General features: G+C 45.0%; 1 protein-coding gene across 1 annotated transcript; it reads left to right on the plus strand.

Annotated features, from left to right (window-relative positions):
- Window positions 1-2,102: 2,102 nt before the first annotated feature.
- LOC144818492 (perilipin-2-like) lies at window positions 2,103-9,392 on the plus strand. Its single transcript, XM_078675963.1, has 8 exons — window positions 2,103-2,192; window positions 3,451-3,493; window positions 3,589-3,784; window positions 5,250-5,332; window positions 5,589-5,874; window positions 7,707-7,891; window positions 8,235-8,369; window positions 8,669-9,392. The coding sequence occupies exons 2-8, from the start codon at window positions 3,467-3,469 to the stop codon at window positions 9,026-9,028; spliced, it is 1,272 nt and encodes a 423-aa protein (XP_078532089.1). The 5' UTR covers window positions 2,103-2,192; window positions 3,451-3,466; the 3' UTR covers window positions 9,029-9,392.
- The last annotated feature ends 10,569 nt before the right edge of the window (window positions 9,393-19,961 follow it).

Below are 19,961 nucleotides of genomic sequence, written 5' to 3' on the forward strand. Positions count from 1 at the left end.
TTGAGGACGCACAGCCTTGTATGAATTGGGCGCGAATCTCGTCATCGGCGTCTGGGAGGGTGCATGTGCTGGCCAGCTTCTTAAGTCTCGCATAGAAGACGTCCACCGACTCCTCTGGGAGTTGTCGGGCCTGGCGGAGTAGGAATCTTTCATAATCCGCACTGGCGAATGGTTCAAAATATTCCGTTATGGCGACACGTAGCGTGGTGTAGTTCCGGGGCGGGCCTCCTTCCACCACGTCCTTCGAGATGTCGTGTATGGCCTCCCCTCCTAGGTGCAAGAGCATTGCTCGCTGCCGCTCGACTGCGATGTCCGCTGCCACAAAGTAGTTCTCCAGGCGTTCCACCCATTTCCTCCACCTAGCCGCTTGGGACGGAGGCGTGCCCGTGACCGCAAAGGGCTCTAGCGGTGGCACGGAGGCCATGGCCATCGGGGAGGGCGGGGGGCATGTCAGCAGAGTCCAGGAGCACGCTTGGAGCGTTTGCAGACGACTTCAGGCAGCAGTGGAGGGTCTTGGCAGCGTTGCACGCGAGATGCGTGGTAAATAGCAGGGCCTCCGCACGCGAGATGCGTGGGAAACGGCAGGGGCGGCACCGGTGCACGCGGGATGCGTGAGGAAATGCACGCCGGAGGTGCGCGGCAGGCCCGGCGGGCTGGTGCGAGGCCGGGGCCGGGGCCGGGAGCAGGCGGGTGCAGGAGCGTGGCTGGGGCGCTGAGGTGGTGGAGACGAACCTGAGGCCACGAGGCTGAATCCGCTGGATGTAGGCGGCGGGGCCGCTCGCAGACAGGCTTCTGGCGATAGGCGTCACCCGCCCAGGGTGCCAAGGAAACAGCAGTGAGTCCGCGAGGCAGGGCGTTGGAGCGGCGCGGCTGGGCCGCCGCTCGACGAGGCACGAGGTGGGGCGGCCGGGGACACTCCGCTGGCGGGGTGCGCTGAGTACACGGAGCGGGGCACGCTGCAGGGGCCACAGGAGCCGGCTTGCTCGGTGTGGAGGGGCGGAGTGCGGCACGCGATGGGGTGGCGAGACCACCTCGTCGCCAGTGTCGTGTTCTGGTCAGGCCCAGGGGCTGAAGAAACAGAGACCACACGTCGTTACTTTGGTGGTCAGTATACTGCCTGCCACGCCCAGGGTCCTGGGCTCTTTATTAACTTACGAACGTGCCCTCCGTATCTACGTCGGGCTGGACCATTAAACGTACGCCTGAGGGGAGGGACAACATCATGGCAATACTGTATGTGGGCCTTAGTGGTTGCGCCCGCTGGGTGCAACACTACAGAGATTAAAAAAAATGCAGACAACCACTCCTGTGTCCCCCCCCCCCCCCCCCCCCCCAAGAATCGGGACAGGCCAGACATGAAAGTAAGAAAAAGTGGGGACGGCCAGACATAAAGGTAAGGCTAATTGCAAGTTCTACTTTTATGTCTGCCCTGTCCCGGTTTTTACTTCTCAAAATCTGGTCACCGTAGTTTTAAAACAAATTAAATTCATGTCACGTAGGGGTATGAAGAGATGAGGGGCACTGTGGGAAGGTGACAAGTGGGGGAATCATTGAAGGGCCCCAAAAAGATTGTTGAATTCTGGTGACCAGTAAGGTCATCCTTTTCTATGCTTTAAAAGCTAATACAATTGTATATATAATTAAATACGTGTTGTAGAATGCGCCATTTTTGCCTAAATTTTGTTATGGGGAGAAGCCCTCGCCGCCCCCAAACCCGTCTGACTTAATGTGCCACGGCTGCTTTGCGTTCCCAGTGCGACCCTGGGCACGTCACATGAACCTTTCAACTATGACAGGTTATGCGTAAGGCTAGCTACTTGGAAATTGCATCATAAGTCCATTGATCACGTTCTTTGTGGCTGAGTGACAGCCTGACATACTTGTGAAAATTAGACGAGAGGGGTCAGTACTAACATATATAACCACCGGACGACCCGCTCAACCTAGCTTTTTGCATGCAGTTAAGCGCAACAACGTACTGAACAGCTAGAAGGAGGGCGGGGCTTCCGCAGGTGGGAATTCCCGGAGGCTGCGTGTAACGAGCGGTTGCACTCCAGCCTTTATGACGCTCCTGTGCTGTCACAGAGTGGGCTGAGCAGCAGTCTCGCGAGAAGCGCAGGAGCATAAATAACGGTCGCGCATCAAACTTGGTAGCAGAGCGTTTTCGTCTTGAAGCGGTGGTAGTAAGCAAGGTGAGGTGATTGTGGAGATTGATATTTCAACGTCTACAATGGCAGGGATGTAGGAGGTATTTATCACCGTTAGGTATTATACCTAAGGACTTCGTCGCCTCTGAAAGGAGTGGTGATTTATTTATTTTTTAATATACACGCTATACCATTTTCCTCTGTAGCGCTTAGAGGCTTCACTTGTAAACTTTAAGCGGGTAGTCGGAGTCCCCCTCTGCACTTCCTGCGTTCCCACATATCACACGACTCCACAGGGATTCCTTGAAGGGCTTTAAGTGGGCCGGGTCCAGCAGGTGCTGAGCACTAACGGGTCTAAAAAGCGGGTGCTGGGACTGGTACCTATCGAGTTCTCCGTTTTCGCCTTCACCCTTGGAAAAAAGATGGTAACTGCCGTGCCACCCTTCACTGCCTTTGATCTAACTTCATAGACTCGTTATATATAGATCAATCTCATTTCATAAACTAAGTATTTTCAATATTCTAAACAAAGCCATAGTTGTTGCTTATGTATCTTAAGCAACTAACACAATTGACGAAGCCAATATCCCTGGCTTGCTGTTACTTGTGGTGTTATATATCTAGATACAGTGACAGAAGCGGCAAAATACCAGTCGGGTCAGGTGGCATATAATGCTCCTCATAGATTTTCAGTTTACGTGTTTTTAACTCGCACCTTTAATTACATCGGCCGCGCGCTCCTTTGAGATCGACAACCCCCCGTATATTTTTCATCCCTATTAAACCCCCGATTTCTAGCTTTGATTTTCAGTGGTCGTCGGTTTTAAGCAGATAGTCTAAGCGTATAACGCCCTGGAGCGTTTATGTTCCTTTTGAGATTGAGGGAGGGGAGTGGACCAACACTACGGCTAGTTGGCACATGTAGAAATGGGTAAAAAGAATGCGACAAACTCCGAAATTCCTGTTTTACTGTCGCGTGTTGAAAACGTGTCTTATTTGTTTAAACGGTATTTGCATTCATGTCTTTTGATTTCGCTCGAAGTCTGTCACAAAGCTGGGTATTTACTTCTATGGTGTTTCTCTCTTCCACGCCAAAATCCCTTCTTAGTCTGGGATTAGACGGGGCTCATTCCTATTCTAGTTAACAATGTTTTGCAGTGTCCCCCGAACACATGATTTTTCTTTCGGGAGTTGCCTGGTTTCTCTCGTTCATTTGCCAATGTGTATTAGTGGTGTTAATTGATTAGTTTAGTTGCTACCGTGACTTTCTCCTTACTTTACTAATCCTTTATCCTTTCAATAGGATTTGCGATACCACAATGGCTTCGGTAGCAGTTGAGCATCAGGTAATGGCTGTTTTGCGACTTTGCTTATTTTTTTTTTGGTTTAGTAAAACCAGTGACTTTTTCCAGATGACTTACAATGTTTGTTTCTTAAACAGAATGTGGTGTCACGCGTGATCAGCCTCCCCCTTATTAGCTCCACCTATGGCATGGTGTCCTCGATCTACGCAAACACAAAGGAGAACCATCCTTACCTGAGGTCTGTCTGTGAAGTGGCAGAAATGGGAGTACTGACAGTCACTAACGTGGCTATAACCAGCGCCAAACCAATATTTCAAAAGATGGAGCCTCAGAGTAAGTGAAGCTAAAGGCTGGTTATCGGCTAGATTTCCCCCGCCCCCGTGAAAATGTTAAATACAATGCTGTTGCTCGAGGTTTATAAAATTTTCACTCGGTGTTTTAAATTAACCATGCGTAATTTGGATGGGAATATGGACTGCAGTTCTTAAACTACTGTTTTACTCGGCATACTATTCAAATTTGTCAATGCATCCCTTGAGTAGTGATGCAAGTAACCACTTTCAGTGCGGTATCTACACCTTTTAGCCTCCTTTAGGCCTGGGATACAATAAGAATCGCTAAGGTTGGGGCCTCCTGGAAAAGGGGGTGGGGGGCTCGAGCCTGTCATCGCTCCAGAGGGTATCAGTTGCACAAATGGCAGAAGGAGAAGGTGAGTTCAGATTCCTGACTATGTTCCTTTTAGGGGTAGGTTGCGTTTGGAGGTGCTCGTGGTGGGAATACCTCCCACCTACAAAACCCTAAACATGATTCACACCCTGTGGAATCACCAAGGGTGCGGGACATGGGTGAGATGACTTACACTGATTAAGAGACAGCCTTAATGCACCAACAGTCAGTAACCATTAAATCTAGGTTGAGGCTAATGCAGCTCAAAATACAACACCGGGTTTATTATGACAGGGCACGACTACATGCAATGGGAAGAGCTTTATTATGACAGGGCACGACTACATGCAATGGGAAGAGCTATGTCCTTGGACTGCGTGAAATGGACTCACTCTTCTTCCAACCCCACACACAATGTGTTTGCCTAGTAATCCAGCCACATTGGGACAAAGTGGCACACGAATTGCAAAGCACCCTGGTGTTTGATAACTCGCCAGAACGTCCTTTTAGGTGTACAAAATGATGTGACTGTCCCTGGGCCAAGCTCCTGTTTAGCATTAGGGACTGGTGGTAGCGTAAGGGGGATATTGCAGTGCATTGGGAGGGGGTGGTTGTCTCAGGAGGTCTACCCTACAAGGGTGGAGAAAGGGGTTGGATATTTATATGGCCAGGGAGGTACCTAGAATAGAAGAGGCTACTCTGATAATGCTATGAAGTATTGGGTACCTGGAGGCACGATTATGGGCTGGGTCTTATTGATAACTGGTCTTGGCTGTTACATACCATATGACCACTGCAATGTGTTGCCAGAAAACTTATCATGCGACTGTAAACTGAACTGCTGCACTGCATCTACCTATGTTTACAACTGTTTGGTGTTTGTATACTGTTGTGTATATGCATAGAAAAGTGAATCTATCCCTCAGACATTTGCGTGATAGTATGGTTACTCTAAATCGAACTCTTAAGGCCGTGAGATCAAAACTGTCTACCTAGACATGAAATTAGTCACGTCGCACCCTCAATCTTAGTAATTTTGAGTAGAAGCTGGCCGCTGCATGTAAATAATTGCTCATTGAAACTCTACAAACTGAATGGTTTAAACTGTATGAAACTTAATATTCTATTTCAGTTTCAGTTGCGAATGACTATGCATGTATGGGTCTTGATAAGATAGAAGAGAAGCTCCCAATATTGTATCAGCCGTCAGACAAGGTAATTGTTTCAATAATACAGATGCATTCTTTTTTTAATGTATGGTTAGCAATACTGATTGTGAATTCCCTTTATTTGGTTCTGTAGTTTATTCCTGTAAATTTCTGCTACTAATTCTAAACTTCACGCTGTGCAGCCTTTATCTTAGTCCTTATTGTAAATACTTTTGTAATTGAACATTTGCCTAATCAGGCAATTTTTTTATGCTTAAACTATTCATTGAATGAAATATAAAGATTTATGTTCTCTCCATTAGATTGTGTCCAAAGCCTCCGATATGATGGTTGGTGCCAAAGAAGCCTTATCCATTACAGTAACGGGTGCCAAAGATACTGTGGCTCATACAATCACTGGTGTGGTCGACAAGACCAAAGGAGCTGTTCATGAGAGTGTTGAATTGACGAAGTCTGTTGTACATGGCAGTATTAACACAGTGCTGGGCAGCCATGTGGTGCAAATTGTGAATGATGGTGTGGACTCGGCACTCACCAAATCAGAGACTCTAATAGACCAGTATCTCCCACTGACCGAGGAAGAGTTGGGTGAGTGCATCTGAGGACTCGTTTAATTAGTCTGCCGTATGCCTTTCTATAGTTGAAGTTTGTTTTTATTGCTGGTATCTTAAACATCTTGTGTTCTGTCCAGTTCGTGGTAGCGAAGGGACTCTCTAAGGGCCTACTGTGCAGGGAAACTGATGGCTATGGGACCTTGATGCTGGCTGCTGCTCACTTTGCCATCACATGTTTATCTCTTAGCTCTCAGGGTGCCCTTGCCTAGTCCTTGCGTTGCCACAGCTGGTCGGGGTTTGAAGTGTCATTTTATCCGCAGCCAATTTCTGACAAACCTTCAGTTGGCACACAATTTCCACTGGTCTTCCCATTATGCTCAGTTTATACACTCCCTACTGGGCCTAACCTTTCTAGACTTCAACTTGCTCTTTCCCACCATAAGTCCACATCCTATTCTTATACTGGCCTGAACAATTTTTGGCAACTGGCAGACAAGATTCTACTGGCTCTTAAAGCGTAGATTATTCAAGCTTGTTCTCAGATCCCCTAGTTTGTGGCTTTTTATGGGCAGAAAAGTCTCAAAAGACAAAGTGCCTCAAGCCAAAGAATGTAAATATTCTTGACCCCCTTAAGACTCGTTCCTTGGCAGACCAATCCATGGATTTCTATCAGTCCACCCCTAGTTTGTCTTTTGAGACTTTTCTGCCCATAAAAAGCCACACAGTGCCTCAAGCCAAGAATGTAAATATTCTTGACCCCCTTAAGACTCGTTCCTTGGCAGACCAATCCATGGATTTCTATCAATCCACCTTCATCCCTATCCTGTAGAAATCCCAGTGTTCAGTTTAGTGTGCTGCATGGAGTTTCCTTAATCTGAAGCTCCTATGGTGCCACCCAGCAGCATAACCAGCTGTGTTGGCTTCCTCTGCAAAATAGTCTTTGGAATGTGTAACCCATACCCGTCTTTTATTCCCCCTCAAAAGTGTCTACATTACACCACTGGGCGCACTATTGCTTTGAAACAGTAGCACTAAGCCAAGATCTTTTGTGGTGGGATTTTGTTGAGCTGTACATAAGCTGCATTGTGTTTACAAAGTGCCGGTTCATGTGTGCACATAGATATTTTGTTTACATGAGTCTTTGGACTCTTGCGGTTTAGGACCACGTTGGTGTCTTCTGAACTACATATAAACCTACATTTGTCCATCTTCCTATCCTATAGGATGAGGTGGTGGTTTCATTTGGTTATTGCAGAGACCTGTAGTGTAAACTTGCAGGTGCTACATTCCGTGGGGGGGGGGGGGTGCTGCAACAAAGGTCACCTATGCCTGTCTTGGTTAACGTTTGAGGCCTTTCATGGCTGCCAGACTTTCATTATCAGAACATTTGTAAAATAATGTAGAATTCGTTAGGGGTGCTATGCACAAAACTGAGTTTGTTTTGCAGTTTGAATGGTTTTCGTTTGGGTTATTTCCGAATACAAAAGCTGTGTACCTTATCCTTTACCACGGCAGGATACTAAATTTGTCTTGCTCATTTGGCAGCACATTTTCATGTCTAAATGTCACCACTTAATTATCCAACAGGCAAATAACCCTTCTAACACGAGACCTAACGTGGGGAAGCTAAAGTTAGTCTTTTATAAGGGGCTAGGGAGCTCATGCTTTCCGTTCCCCAATCGTACAGCACTTTCTTCACACACAGGAGCTGGGTAAATGGCTTTTCTTACCACTTGTAATGGGTACTGTGATTGCGGGACATTATCCCCTTCACTTCCCTGAATGCATAAGTGTGGTTTATTGTGTATCGCGTTGGCAGGTTGTGGTCCTAACTTAAGTAACTAATAGTTTGTTTTCTGTTTGCAGCTGCAGAAGCTGCATGTGTGCAAGGCTTTGAAGATGGGGCTCAGAAGCCAAACTACTATATTCGAATAGGTTCCTTGTCGAGCAAAGTTCGGAAGCGTGCCTATCAGCAAGCCATAACCCGGTTGAGTGATGCAAAATCCAGGAGCCAGGAAGCCATTTCTCACCTCCACCGTACAGTTGCCCTGGTAAGAAGCATTGCAACTGCGTGTATCCCTCTAGATGTATAAATGTGTCTAGTGTTGAGCTGAAAGTCCATATCCTTATTACAAATTTTTTTTATACCACTTCTGCTCCAACTCAGTGGGGTATGAAATGTGCATTAAACATTTACTGCATTCATTGCCTGCCGTTTCCTTTTAATCTGACCTGTTAGACAAAAATAGCATTCAAAATGGACAATACTGGACATGCAAATGTGTTGTAAGGGGATTTCTTAATGTTACTGCAGTGGTAAGTTGCACTCTAGTTACTTTCTTACTGTTAACTACTGAACTGTAACGCAAGGCATCGACGCACTTTCTTCTTTAGATGGAATATGCACGGAAAAATATGGATAATGCCAACCAGAAGCTGCATGATGCCCAAGAAAAGCTTTACCAGTCTTGGTTGGAATGGAGCAAAAGCACAGGCCAAAATGTTGGCGAGGAGTGTAACGGCACAGAGGTAAATCTGCACTTGTCAGATCTACAGATTTTTCCAGATTACTGCCTTAATGTTTAAGAACTTGTTGTGCGGGAAATGTGGTGCTAATTATACCTTAAACTTGTGGATGCTTGCTGCCGCGTGCATTGAACTGAAGCTCTGCAGAACCCTGCAAGACTTCAGTGGCATCACTCAGGAAGCTGCTGTGACTGGATTCCTGTGATCAAACTGATGCTAGTATACGCAGCTTGTACAGTCTGTAAACCTAATACCGTGTAGCCTTGTCAGTTCAAGTACTTACAATCTTTTTCTTTCCCCAGGATGTTGAGTCTCGTACCCTGGCGATTGCCCGCAACCTTACAAAACATCTTCAGACCACCTGCATCACTCTAGTGTCCAGTATACACGGCCTGCCACATAACATCCAGGAACAGGCTCACCACATGAGTACAATGGCTGGCGAATTGTACCAGAACTTCCACTTGGCCTCCTCTGTCAGAGAAATCTCCGACAACGTTCTTGCGACCACTAGAGGACAATTGGACAAAATGAAGGGTTCAATGGATAATATGGTGGACTATGTTGTGAACAACACGCCACTCAACTGGTTGGTGGGTCCCTTTTATCCCCAGTTGGGTGGCACTCATCATACGGAGGGAAAAGGTGAAGGAGGAGAATAACAGCCAACATGCATGCAAAAATTAGTTTGTACCATGTGTACTGCAGCACTCACTGTATACTATTTATGCCAAGTTATCTGCCAGCTGTGCAGCATGGATCATCTAATCGTGATGGATAAGTTGGACATGCAAGGGTAAACGTGTAAAAGCTTGCGGAGCACTGGTATGACCATAATTGTATTTACCTTGAAGGTAATTCACCGGATCTTGCCAGTTACTGGTCTTTATTGAGCACTTTTGTATCGCACATGAATTTCTTGTGAACATGCTTTTGTAGTAAGTACTACGGTATTCGAAATACGAATTGGTTCTAGACCACTTCATACTGTCACCATTTATTGTGTAATAAACACTTCTAGCAGCATACTGTCTCGAATCTTTCATGTATCCTTCTGGGTGAAAATTAAAGTCTTTGGGTTGCAAGTGGATGGCTCACCTAATGTTCTGATAGAATGACTGTGCATACCTAATCGTAACTGATGGAGGGCTGATTGAACTTCACAAGCCCTCCAGTCTCACCCATTTAACTTTGAGTTTAGCATGTGCCAACTCATGGTTGCAAATGCATATGAAAATAATTGTTCGACCATGCTTGGATATGCAGGTGTTTGGGTGCCTGGGCTTCGTGTGCCACACTTTCAACTCTAAGCTCACCTAGTGGGTGAGCCATATAAACAGCGAAGTAAGAAATTGAGGCAAATCTGAAGTAAAAGGGAAGGAGTGTGGGATGCCGAGATGGATCATAATTGAATAATAAAGTACAAGAAGGCCTGCAGAAGGTGAGTTTAGTCTTGAGACATTTTAATGTCGAGTAACACCTCACTAAACTAATATCGTTGGGGGACACAATGGGCCAGATTTAGTTTGTTGGGCAGAATGTTCAGCTACAAACGTGACCAAAGATTTTGTCTTCCAAATCCTTGGTCTGCCCACTTGACTCAGAGTCTGGACTGTTTTCTGACAGTGTTAGCGCTGCCACTGAACCATAATCCTACTGCCTGAAGGTGTAGGGGTCCATTGGAGTACAGTCATCAGACACTTTGGCCAACTTGGAGGGAATTGAGTTTAATAAAAAAAGCATTGCATATTTGTTAGCCACCACCAGGGGCTATCAGAAGAAAAAATGGCCTTCTGCTTCACCTGATGCTCATCTACCCCAGACATTAACCCAGGAGACAACTCCCTAAGTTTTCCCTTACTTTGGTACACTCTGGCCCTGAAGATAAGCAGATCATCCCGTCCTGGCTGATACATATTGAGGGCTACAGCAGCTTGAGCCACCACATGCAGACCCAACTAATGGCATACTATGTTTAGGGGTTCAGGCATAAGCTCCTGTGGCCCACTATCCTATTCTTCCCTGCTATAGCCTGACAAACCATACCCGCCAAAGCAAATCACTTTGGCGAAGTGAAGAAAACCCAGAATTAGAAGCCAAGTGCCAACTAACAAATGAGAGTACAACACCTTCCTGGTGTAAGGGGGGTGGGTTGATATAAAAACTAATACAGATGTTAGTGGATTCAATCACAATGTATAGTTGGTGCAGTGCCAAGATTGAATAATTTGACTTTTATCTAGGCTGGTGCCATTTTCACTAGGTTGCCATCGTTATCAGAGGAAAAAATCTTTCTGGTAAGATTGTGCCTGGTCTTAATCAAGGACTGGTTCTTAAATCTGCTGCCATTAGTGTGTTTTCAAATAACCCACAGAATCTATGGACACCTCTTCCTAGGATGAGTCTATAAAAAAACAATTGGGATAGGCAAGTTAATAGCTGCTATTGCAGAAATCCTTGTCCTCCATGGTTACACTCCTGTTTTAAAATTTCAGTCACAAACTGGCATACTTTGTATCTCATCAACTTGATGGGTGACCTGGAGGCAACAGCACCATCTATGACTGAGTCCTCTACTAAACCAGGCAGGGATCGTCAATTATACTTGTCCTATTGTCCATTTCCTTAAATAAGTGCCAAGCTACTTCAAAGATCCCCAGGGGGCCCTAGACCACAGGTTAAGAATCTCTGCTCTACAGTTACCATGTAAACCGAACTTCTCGCATGAAGGTTTTAACTGCCAATTTGACCTTTCAAAATAAGTGTTTTTTTTTTTACATAAACCGAAGTCACCCCCTAAGTAGGCCATATAAGGCAGGCTACATGGTATATGAAAAGGATGTGTTAAAGTTTAATGTTAATCATGACCTTACCCTAACTAACCCCCTCACTGTAGTTGGGTTGGTTGTGCCATAGGAAATAACCGGGATATTAAAGACTAATACTTGAATAGTAATGTATCTGCAATGGTACTAGCTAGAAAAATAGTTAAACTATGCAAATCAATGGTGAAACCACATTTTAGAAAGTTACCTTTGCCCTGCCTGAAGTCAACGGGACGCTAAAATCAGCATTTTTCTTCCCGCAACCACTGCAAGTACCATGTCAATAGGTGTGTGAGCGGTGAACTTGCTCCCAGGATGGCTAAAAAGAAAAGTGGAATGAGCCCTTAACAGAATGGACTGGCAGCTGCCACCAATGACTTAAAATGACCATGGCCTACCTTGTCACAAGCAGATGTAGCTTACACACCGTCACCAAAATACAATAACATTCATGATATTTGCACTCTTTATAATAACCACCGACTCAGAAGACTAGATAAAGGTTTTCAGAACTTCCTATCAATAACCAAGATCATAAGTGTATATCTGTGTAAAAATAGAATACGGCCAACCATTTAGAAGTCTAAAGGGAAGGTAAGAACAGGGAACATGCTAGTAAATATTTCAGAAATCAGACTTGGTATGGAGTCTAAAGGACGGGGAAAATGAGGAACATACTATGTCAGTTTGTATACCCCTCGAAGGTGGGTAAGGCAAGAGAACTTTAATTTGTACTGATGGAATTTGAAGATACCATGTAGCTATAGGGAAGGTAAAAAGTGGAACACGCTAATGATTCAGCAAAAGTGTAAAACTTTATTATTGGTCAGCACAGGGAGGGTAAGAAAAGGAACAAGGTGCAAATAAGACTTTCAGCAGTTTCAAAAAGCAAGAAAAGATATTTACCTAGAACAGTGTGGAGACCAACCCTGGCCACGGGTCAGTAGGAAACCCAAGGAAGACAGTCGCCAGTAGGTGCAGAATGGAAACCCAGGACAGGAAAACCAGATTAGGATCAGGACAGGACCACCAAAGTTGAGACCAGCACCCGCAGTTCAGTTGCAATGCCTGCACTACACCCTCTCTGCAGCTATCAGTCAAAACCCCGATTGGGTTCTTGAATTCCCCAGCAAAGAGCTTCGCCAGCACTTAAGGTTCTCAAAACCGCGAATGGGTCTGTGAGTCTGCCTGACGGAGTGCTCCGCAGCACCTCTGTTTCACGATCAGCTATTGAGTGCGTTGGGTCAGTGACAGGTCAGCTATTCGGGCAAGTCGGACAATTTCTCTAGCTAAACCTAGGCTAGTTATACTGTTATCGGGTCAGTGTTCCACCCCCCAAATGTTGCAAGTGTAAGGATCCCCAATTCCGATTGGACAAAAGAAAGGACAGGTCATCACACCTCCTAGGATTTGACTTTCTCAAGCCCCTCATTGAATCTTTTATACCCGCCCACTGCATTTCGGGTTACCATGACATGTTCCCTACACATAACAATGGTGAATTTAACAATTATTACAATGTATTACATTTAGTACAATTCAGCTTCTACTGGGTGAAGGTGCCTCTTCCCAGGCACATCTTGGCTGAGACCTCTGGGTAGGCGCGCATTCAATGTCAGAGTTCATCCTCTGGCAGAAGACTGTCATGCGCAGAAAGGCAGTTCAACATGGAGTTTTAAAACACAGAAAAATTGAATGCACTGTATACCATGAATCCCTATACTACTCTATAATAACTATAGCATTGGGATTAATGCAGAACGAACAGCTTAGCAAAAGTAGCGATGCAAGCTTCAGACATGTGAGACCACAAAGCAGCCATCTTCGATTTACTGCGCAAGTGCAAAAGATCTCTCACCAGAACTGCGAGTACGTCACATGGGTGTGACCGACGCAGGCGAAGAAGAAATTCCTGCGTAGCAGCAGCCATCTTAATAGCAAGTGTATTAGGATTAGTAAACACATAAGCAAGCTTCTCTAGGACACCCCAATGTCAGAATAAAAGGGAAAATTAATAAGACAAACAAGTTGATTAATACTATTAGGATTATTCGAGGTTCATGAGTTCGAGCAAGTCTCTGTACGTGCGAATCCTTGCTCCATCAAAGGGACCAACTCAAGCTCTACAGCCTAAAACAAATATAGAAAGCAAGATAATATAAGTTACATACCACATAGCCATTGGTAATCAATGGGAAGAATGCATCCCCAGGAAAGCTTTCCAAATATCCCCAAGATGTCTTCAACAATCCAGACAGCTATGCTGTGTGGTAGGCTTCAACCTAATGAACGCAGACAATTCCATATATATTTGCATCTAAGAATCATGCCTGAGTCTTTGCAAAACCATAAACCGTGAGCAGGTGGCGGAAACTTTTCTCTTGAAAAGGTGGCAACTGTATTTGGCACTGGCCAAGCCTTAAGTTCTAATTTTCAAGAATTAAGTTGACCGTTTATTTTGCAATACTAAAATAACTTTTCTGCTCTGACTATCCAAAAACTGTAATTCATTCCATCTCATTACAGTGGATCATTCAAGCCAGGCCAGCATTGTCACTTCCAAAGCTGGATAGGCCATACCAGGCATCGGGCAATTCCCTGAGAGGCTGTAAGGGTGTGGGGACAGTTTTGTAGCAGTGCAGAAGTTTTATAGCACTCGCTGCAGAGTTCCTTTTATATCCAGTAGTTTTTAGGCAACAATAAAAGTGACAACATAACTCTGGTGATTAATGTACCTGTTGGAAAGAGATCAGATTTTTTTAAGTGGGTTTTTTGACTCATCTAAGATACTGCAGAGGGTTAATATGCCCAATGCAAAGGACGTGTACCATGCATATCTCAGAACACAATTATTTGTGAATAGCTTACTGGTTTACTGCTTTGTCACAGAGAACATTGTGTTACTGTGCAGTTTATAAGTAACATCAAAATCTAGCACAACGAACTATGAAGTGTCATCAAAGAGCTGCATGCAACCTCATTCTAACCTCGGGTTAGAAAGTTATGTTTTTCCAAGTCTTTCATTATCCTAATGTTGCTAAAAAGGGTTTGTTTGGGTAGAAACAAATTCCTATTCATAAATCCAACCTAACCACTGGGTTACATTATGAATCCTGAGATTGTGCTTCCAGACCAAACATTTCTTTGAAAATGTCAACGAGCATGGATGACATGAATCCTACACATTTAGTCCTCTTCTGTAATATTTTCTATACACTGATTTACACAACATGATTCATTTACTCTGTAATTGTGTGTGATGTAAAGTGCTCCAACAACACCCTACACTGATATGCGAGGTGCTTTAGATAGGGTGGCCAGATGTCTCGGATTTCCAAAGACCGTTCCGGTTTTCTGAGGACTGTCTTGGTGTCCCGATGCTGTCTTTAATTTTAAATACATGTCCTGGTTTTTGGGACAAAGGTCAAGGCAGCATACGAAGGACAGTGGAAAGGTATACTATCATTAAGTGATTTCTCTGCTCCTTTCAGGCAGTGCAGGGGGGAGTCGGCTGCATGATCCCAGCAGAGGGGAGGTGGGCAGGGATTTTCATAACTAGCTATGACAGCAGGGCTTTAAATAGGATGAAAAAACCCGGGGGGGGGGTCTCTCAAAGGGGCGTGGCTAATGTAATTAGGGTGTGGCTTAAAACATGTTAGCAAAAAAATCTGTGCTTAGCATAGTTTGCCGCCCGACTGGTATTTTGCTGCTTTTGTCATTGCATCCAGATATATAATACGACAAGTAACATTACACCTACAGCAAGCCAAAACTATTGGCTCTGTCAATGGTTGTTAGTTGCGTAAGCAACAACTATAACTTCGTTGAATATAATATGACAATCCTTCAATTCTGAAATGATGAGACTAGGAAAGAACTTTAACAAGTCTCTTCGAAGTTATCCCAAAGGCAGTGAAGGGTGTTTCTCCTGCAGAGTTAAGATTTTTTTTCTCACCTGGAGGGTGATGGTAAAAATGGGGAGGCCGATAGGGACCTGACGAAACCCAATACCACAGTAGAGGTCTTGTCATACAGGGCTTTAAGTGGGCCGGGTCCTGGCTATGCTGAGCACCGGCAGTTCCAAACAGCAGACGTCGAGATGGGTCCCTATCTGTTTCTCATCGTAGTAGGTGCCATAGTTCAAAGAACAAAAGTTTCAAATAAAAATGAGTGCTGAGATCTGAGGTAGCCGCTGGTTTCTTCTCCGAGATTCCAGATGGGTGTCGCTACACTGGACAGAACTGATCCCCCCCCTTGATATTCTCGGCTTCTGTTTTCGCAAACCTCAGAACGGTAACTCAACCAGTCTCGCACAAAACAATTGCTTTTCTTGGCCGTAGGTTGTATTTCGCTCCACCAGAAACAGTGTGGTCCGGGAAGGCTCCCTCCGATTCGTGAGGCGTAACAGCTGGGCTCTTCTCTGCATCCAAGATGTCTCGATAATCAGACAGCACCGCAGGATTCACCAGATCCGGAGAGACACGACGGCAGTGAGTGGAATGAACCCACCGCTTCTTATTCGTGACTCGCACAGCTGTCCGAGTTGCCAGCAATACTTGTTCAGGGCCACGCCACCTCGGCTCCAAACTGCTGGTTCTCTCGAACACGCGGATGATGACATGATCCCCTGGACGGAGATCGTGAGCCTCTCCAATGGAATTGTCGGGGAGCGCTTCTCGAACATGTTGTGAATAGAAAGTAAATAATTTGTTAATTGTGCCAAATAATCGTTCATCATTATACAAGGCACATCATGTACTAAGCGAGGCTTAGGGACTCCCCATATATTCATAGGCCTTCCAAACACCACTTCATAGGGTGTGAGGCCAGATCGGGAATGTGGCACTGATCTAATAGACAGTAATGCCAAAGGCAAAGCATCCGGCCATTTCAAAGACGTGTATGCCACGATCTTTGCTACCTTCAGCTTCAGAGTTGCATTATACCTCTCTACCAAACCTGCTGACTGCGGGTGGAATACAGCATGAAATTTCTGCTTAATTCCCAGTCCTTTCAGGACATACTCCACTATTTTTCCAACAAAATGAGGACCATTGTCATTCCACAAAAATTTACAAACACCATAGCGTGGGAAGTACTCCTTGAGTAACACCTTAGCTGTTGTCAATGCTGTATTATCCTTCGTGGGGTAGGCTTCAATCCATTTACTGAAAGCACACACCACCACTAGGTTATTACAATGCTCAAGCTGAATGTAATCCATTTGTAGTACTTTGAATGGTGCAGTAGGTGGAACAAACCCTCCTTTAGGAGTATAAGTCCCTTTAGCAGGATTGTACTGTAAGCATATCAGACAGGTCTGCACTACTCTCTTAGCCGTGCTGGCAATCTCAGGATGCTCCCAAACTCGTGTGAGCAATTTAGTAATTGCAAGAGCTCCAACATGTGCCAGCCCATGTGTCATTCGAACCATTTCTTGCAAATAAGCGGCAGGTAATTTCCATCTCTCCATATCTTTGCTACGCCAACAACCCTCATCATCCAACACTCCCTCTGTTGCCCAGGTTGCAAGTTCTGCTTCAGATGCTGATTTTTGTATGTCTAATATTTCCTCTCTAGCATCATGCCATCGCTCAGCCTGTGATTTCACCACATACATAGGAGAGACATTTTGTAACATGGCAGTCTCTCTCGCTATGCGATCTGCAAAAGCGTTTCCTTGTCCTATTTTGTCTGTCACCTTCTTGTGTGCACTACATTTGACTATCGCCACTTTCTTTGGACATAATAGTGCATTCAGGAGATCACGTACTAATTCTCCATGCATGATATGTACTCCATGCGTGGTCAGGAACCCTCGTTCCTTCCAGAGTAGGCCGAAATCGTGCACTACCCCAAAAGCGTAACGACTATCAGTGTAGATATTCACACATAATTCAGCACTTAGCTCGCATACTTTCGTTAAAGCTACCATTTCAGCTGCTTGGGCCGATTTGTATGGTATTCGTGCTGTTTCTACCACTGTCTTAAGTGTCGTGATCGCATAGGCTGCGGAAGTCGTACCATCTGGCAGCTTTAAACACGATCCATCAACCCACAGTTCCCCATCTACATCTGGAAGTGGCGTATCCTGTAAATCGATACGACCCTTTGTTTGTTCTTCGGTCAGAAAAACACAATCATGATGTTCTTCCTTCTGGGTCTCAGCAACAGGATATGGCAATAAAGTAGCAGGGTTCAAAGTGGCGCACCTCTTCAGTGTAATATGTGGCGCCAACAGCGTTAGCTCGTATCCTGTTAAACGAGCGCTAGTTAGATGCTGTGTTTTCGTTTGGTTCAATAAAGCATCTACCGCATGGGGAACTAACACCAACAATTTGTGTGACAAAACTATCCCCTCACTCTGTCGTATGGCCACAGCTGTTGCTGCAACTGCTCGAAAACATCCAGGCAATCCTCGAGCCACAGGGTCGAGTACTGCTGAGAAGTACGCACAAGGTCTCTGTTTATCTCCGTGTGTCTGCACTAAGACTGACAATGCGCACCCATCCTTCTCGTGTACATATAGTGTAAAGATCTTTGTATAATCTGGTGTACCTAATACTGGTGCAGAACAAAGGGCTTGTCTCAATTGGTCAAAAGCATTCTGACATTCATCTGTCCATTCAAGGGGAGTTGGTGTAGTTTTGGACAACAACGCTAACAAAGGTTTTATAATGTGCGAAAATCCTAGTATCCACTGTCTACAAAAGGACGTCAAACCTATGAAAGCACGAACATCTTTCTCAGGGCAAGGGACTGGAGTATTTAAAATTGCTTGAATTCGGTCTGATGTCAATGCACGCCCCTCCTTAGACAAAATATGACCGAGGTAGGTCAACTTTGGTCTACAATATTGCAACTGCTTCCTCGAGACCTTGTGATTATTTTTGGCAAGAAAAGAAAGTAGGGAGAGAGTACTCTCCTCACATTGTTCCTGCGTGTCTGCTGCAAGTAAAATGTCATCAACATATTGAATAAGAGCCACCCCAGACTGTAAGTCGAAAGAATCAAGCTGTCTTTTTAAAGCCTGGCTATAAATGCTAGGGCTTTCTGTGTAGCCTTGAGTAACCCGACAAAATCTACATGATTTGTTATTTAATGTGAAGCCGAACAAATATAAGCTATCAGGATGAATGGGAATCGAGAAGAAAGCATTCTTCAAATCGATAACAGTAAATGTAGTGGATGTAGGTGGAATCAAGGTAAGTAAGGTGGTAATGTCAGACACCACCGGATACTGGGGTACGACTATCTTATTCATTTCCCTCAAATCAATAATGAAACGATAGATCTTAGTGTCTGTGTCTTTCTTTAGGATCGGAAAAATCGGGCTGTTACAAACATTATAGGGGACTTCCTCCACCACCCCTGCCATAATCAAGTCATTTACAATATGCGTCAAGGCCACTTCACCTTCTCTAGAAATCTTGTACTGTGGTACGCGAGGCAAAGACACTCCCTCCTTTACAGTAATACGTACGGGAGAAATAATCATTTGACCCACATCGGTATCGGAAGTGGCCCATAAAGTGCTTGGAAGAGAAGCTAACGCATCGGCCTCCTGCATGAGGCACGATCTCTCAACCTCTGGGTAGTTCTCATTCAAAATAACCCGTACCCCTTCAGGGGCACAGCGTATGGTTGCTCGAAAATGTTTAAGCATATCAAGTCCCACAATATTATCTGGCATGTTTGGAGATAACAAAAACGGACATGGGGTAGTAAATTTATCAATGTGAAATGTAAGGGGTTGAGACAATGGGCTAAGAGAAGGTGTTCCATCGAACCCTACTGATGTAATCGTTTCGCCAGACAGGGGAGCCCTTGGAACCAAGTGTTTGGACAGAGCGCTACGAGTAGCTCCTGTATCGACCAGAAACTGATCAGTAGAACCCAAAACATGTGCTGATATATATGGACCCCTTTGATCGACTGGTACTTCAACCGATTCCACACCCCATCCTACGCAATCCTATGCATAAGTATTATCCTGAAACTCAATAGACTCTCCCTCAGCTATCTGATACTGATTCCGTCGATCAAAAGTATTATGATCAGCCTGACCACAACCCCTCGTTTCATACCTACCATGATCATTCGCTCCACCCCTCGGTCCTGAATAACTATTCCGTGACCTTCCACTTCCTCGACCATGCTGATTACGCTGTTCTCGAAGCACTGGACAGTCCGAAGCCCAATGTCCAAACTGTTTACAGTATGCACACTGATCCTCGGAAATATCAGTACGAGCGGAAGACGCACCATACGATCCTCGTCTACCCCTATCGTTCCCTCTCGACTGCGTAGCATAAACCTGAGCCAACATCACCTTCGTCTTTAAATCCTTCGCCTTCTTATCACTACTTTCTTTAGCCTCCAATTCCTGCCTTTCATAATACTGAGCCATAGTCAATAAAGAAGCAGGGGTTGCCGTGGTCCATGAACTTTCACTAGTTTTTAAACGTTTTGCAATTTCCGGTAGAAGATTAGCCACATACTTATCAACGAACCAATGCCTGCCCGTGTCCTCTGTTAATAATTGGCCACTGTAATCATGAAATGCTTCTTCGAAACGTGAAAAAAAGTCAGAGACCAATTCATCCTGTTTCTATTTACAGGAAGCCAACATCGTCCAATCAATTTTCTTAGGGGGACAAGCGTTTTTAGTTTATTCAAAATAGCCGCCGGGAGATCTAAAATCACTTGACACGGCTTACATGCGGGTTCCCTATCCAAATCAGCTTGAGCTAACTCCTTCCAATCTGCA

The sequence above is a fragment of the Lissotriton helveticus genome, chromosome 2_1, assembly GCF_964261635.1.
Source record: "Lissotriton helveticus chromosome 2_1, aLisHel1.1, whole genome shotgun sequence".
Classification (NCBI taxonomy): Eukaryota; Metazoa; Chordata; class Amphibia; order Caudata; family Salamandridae; genus Lissotriton; species Lissotriton helveticus.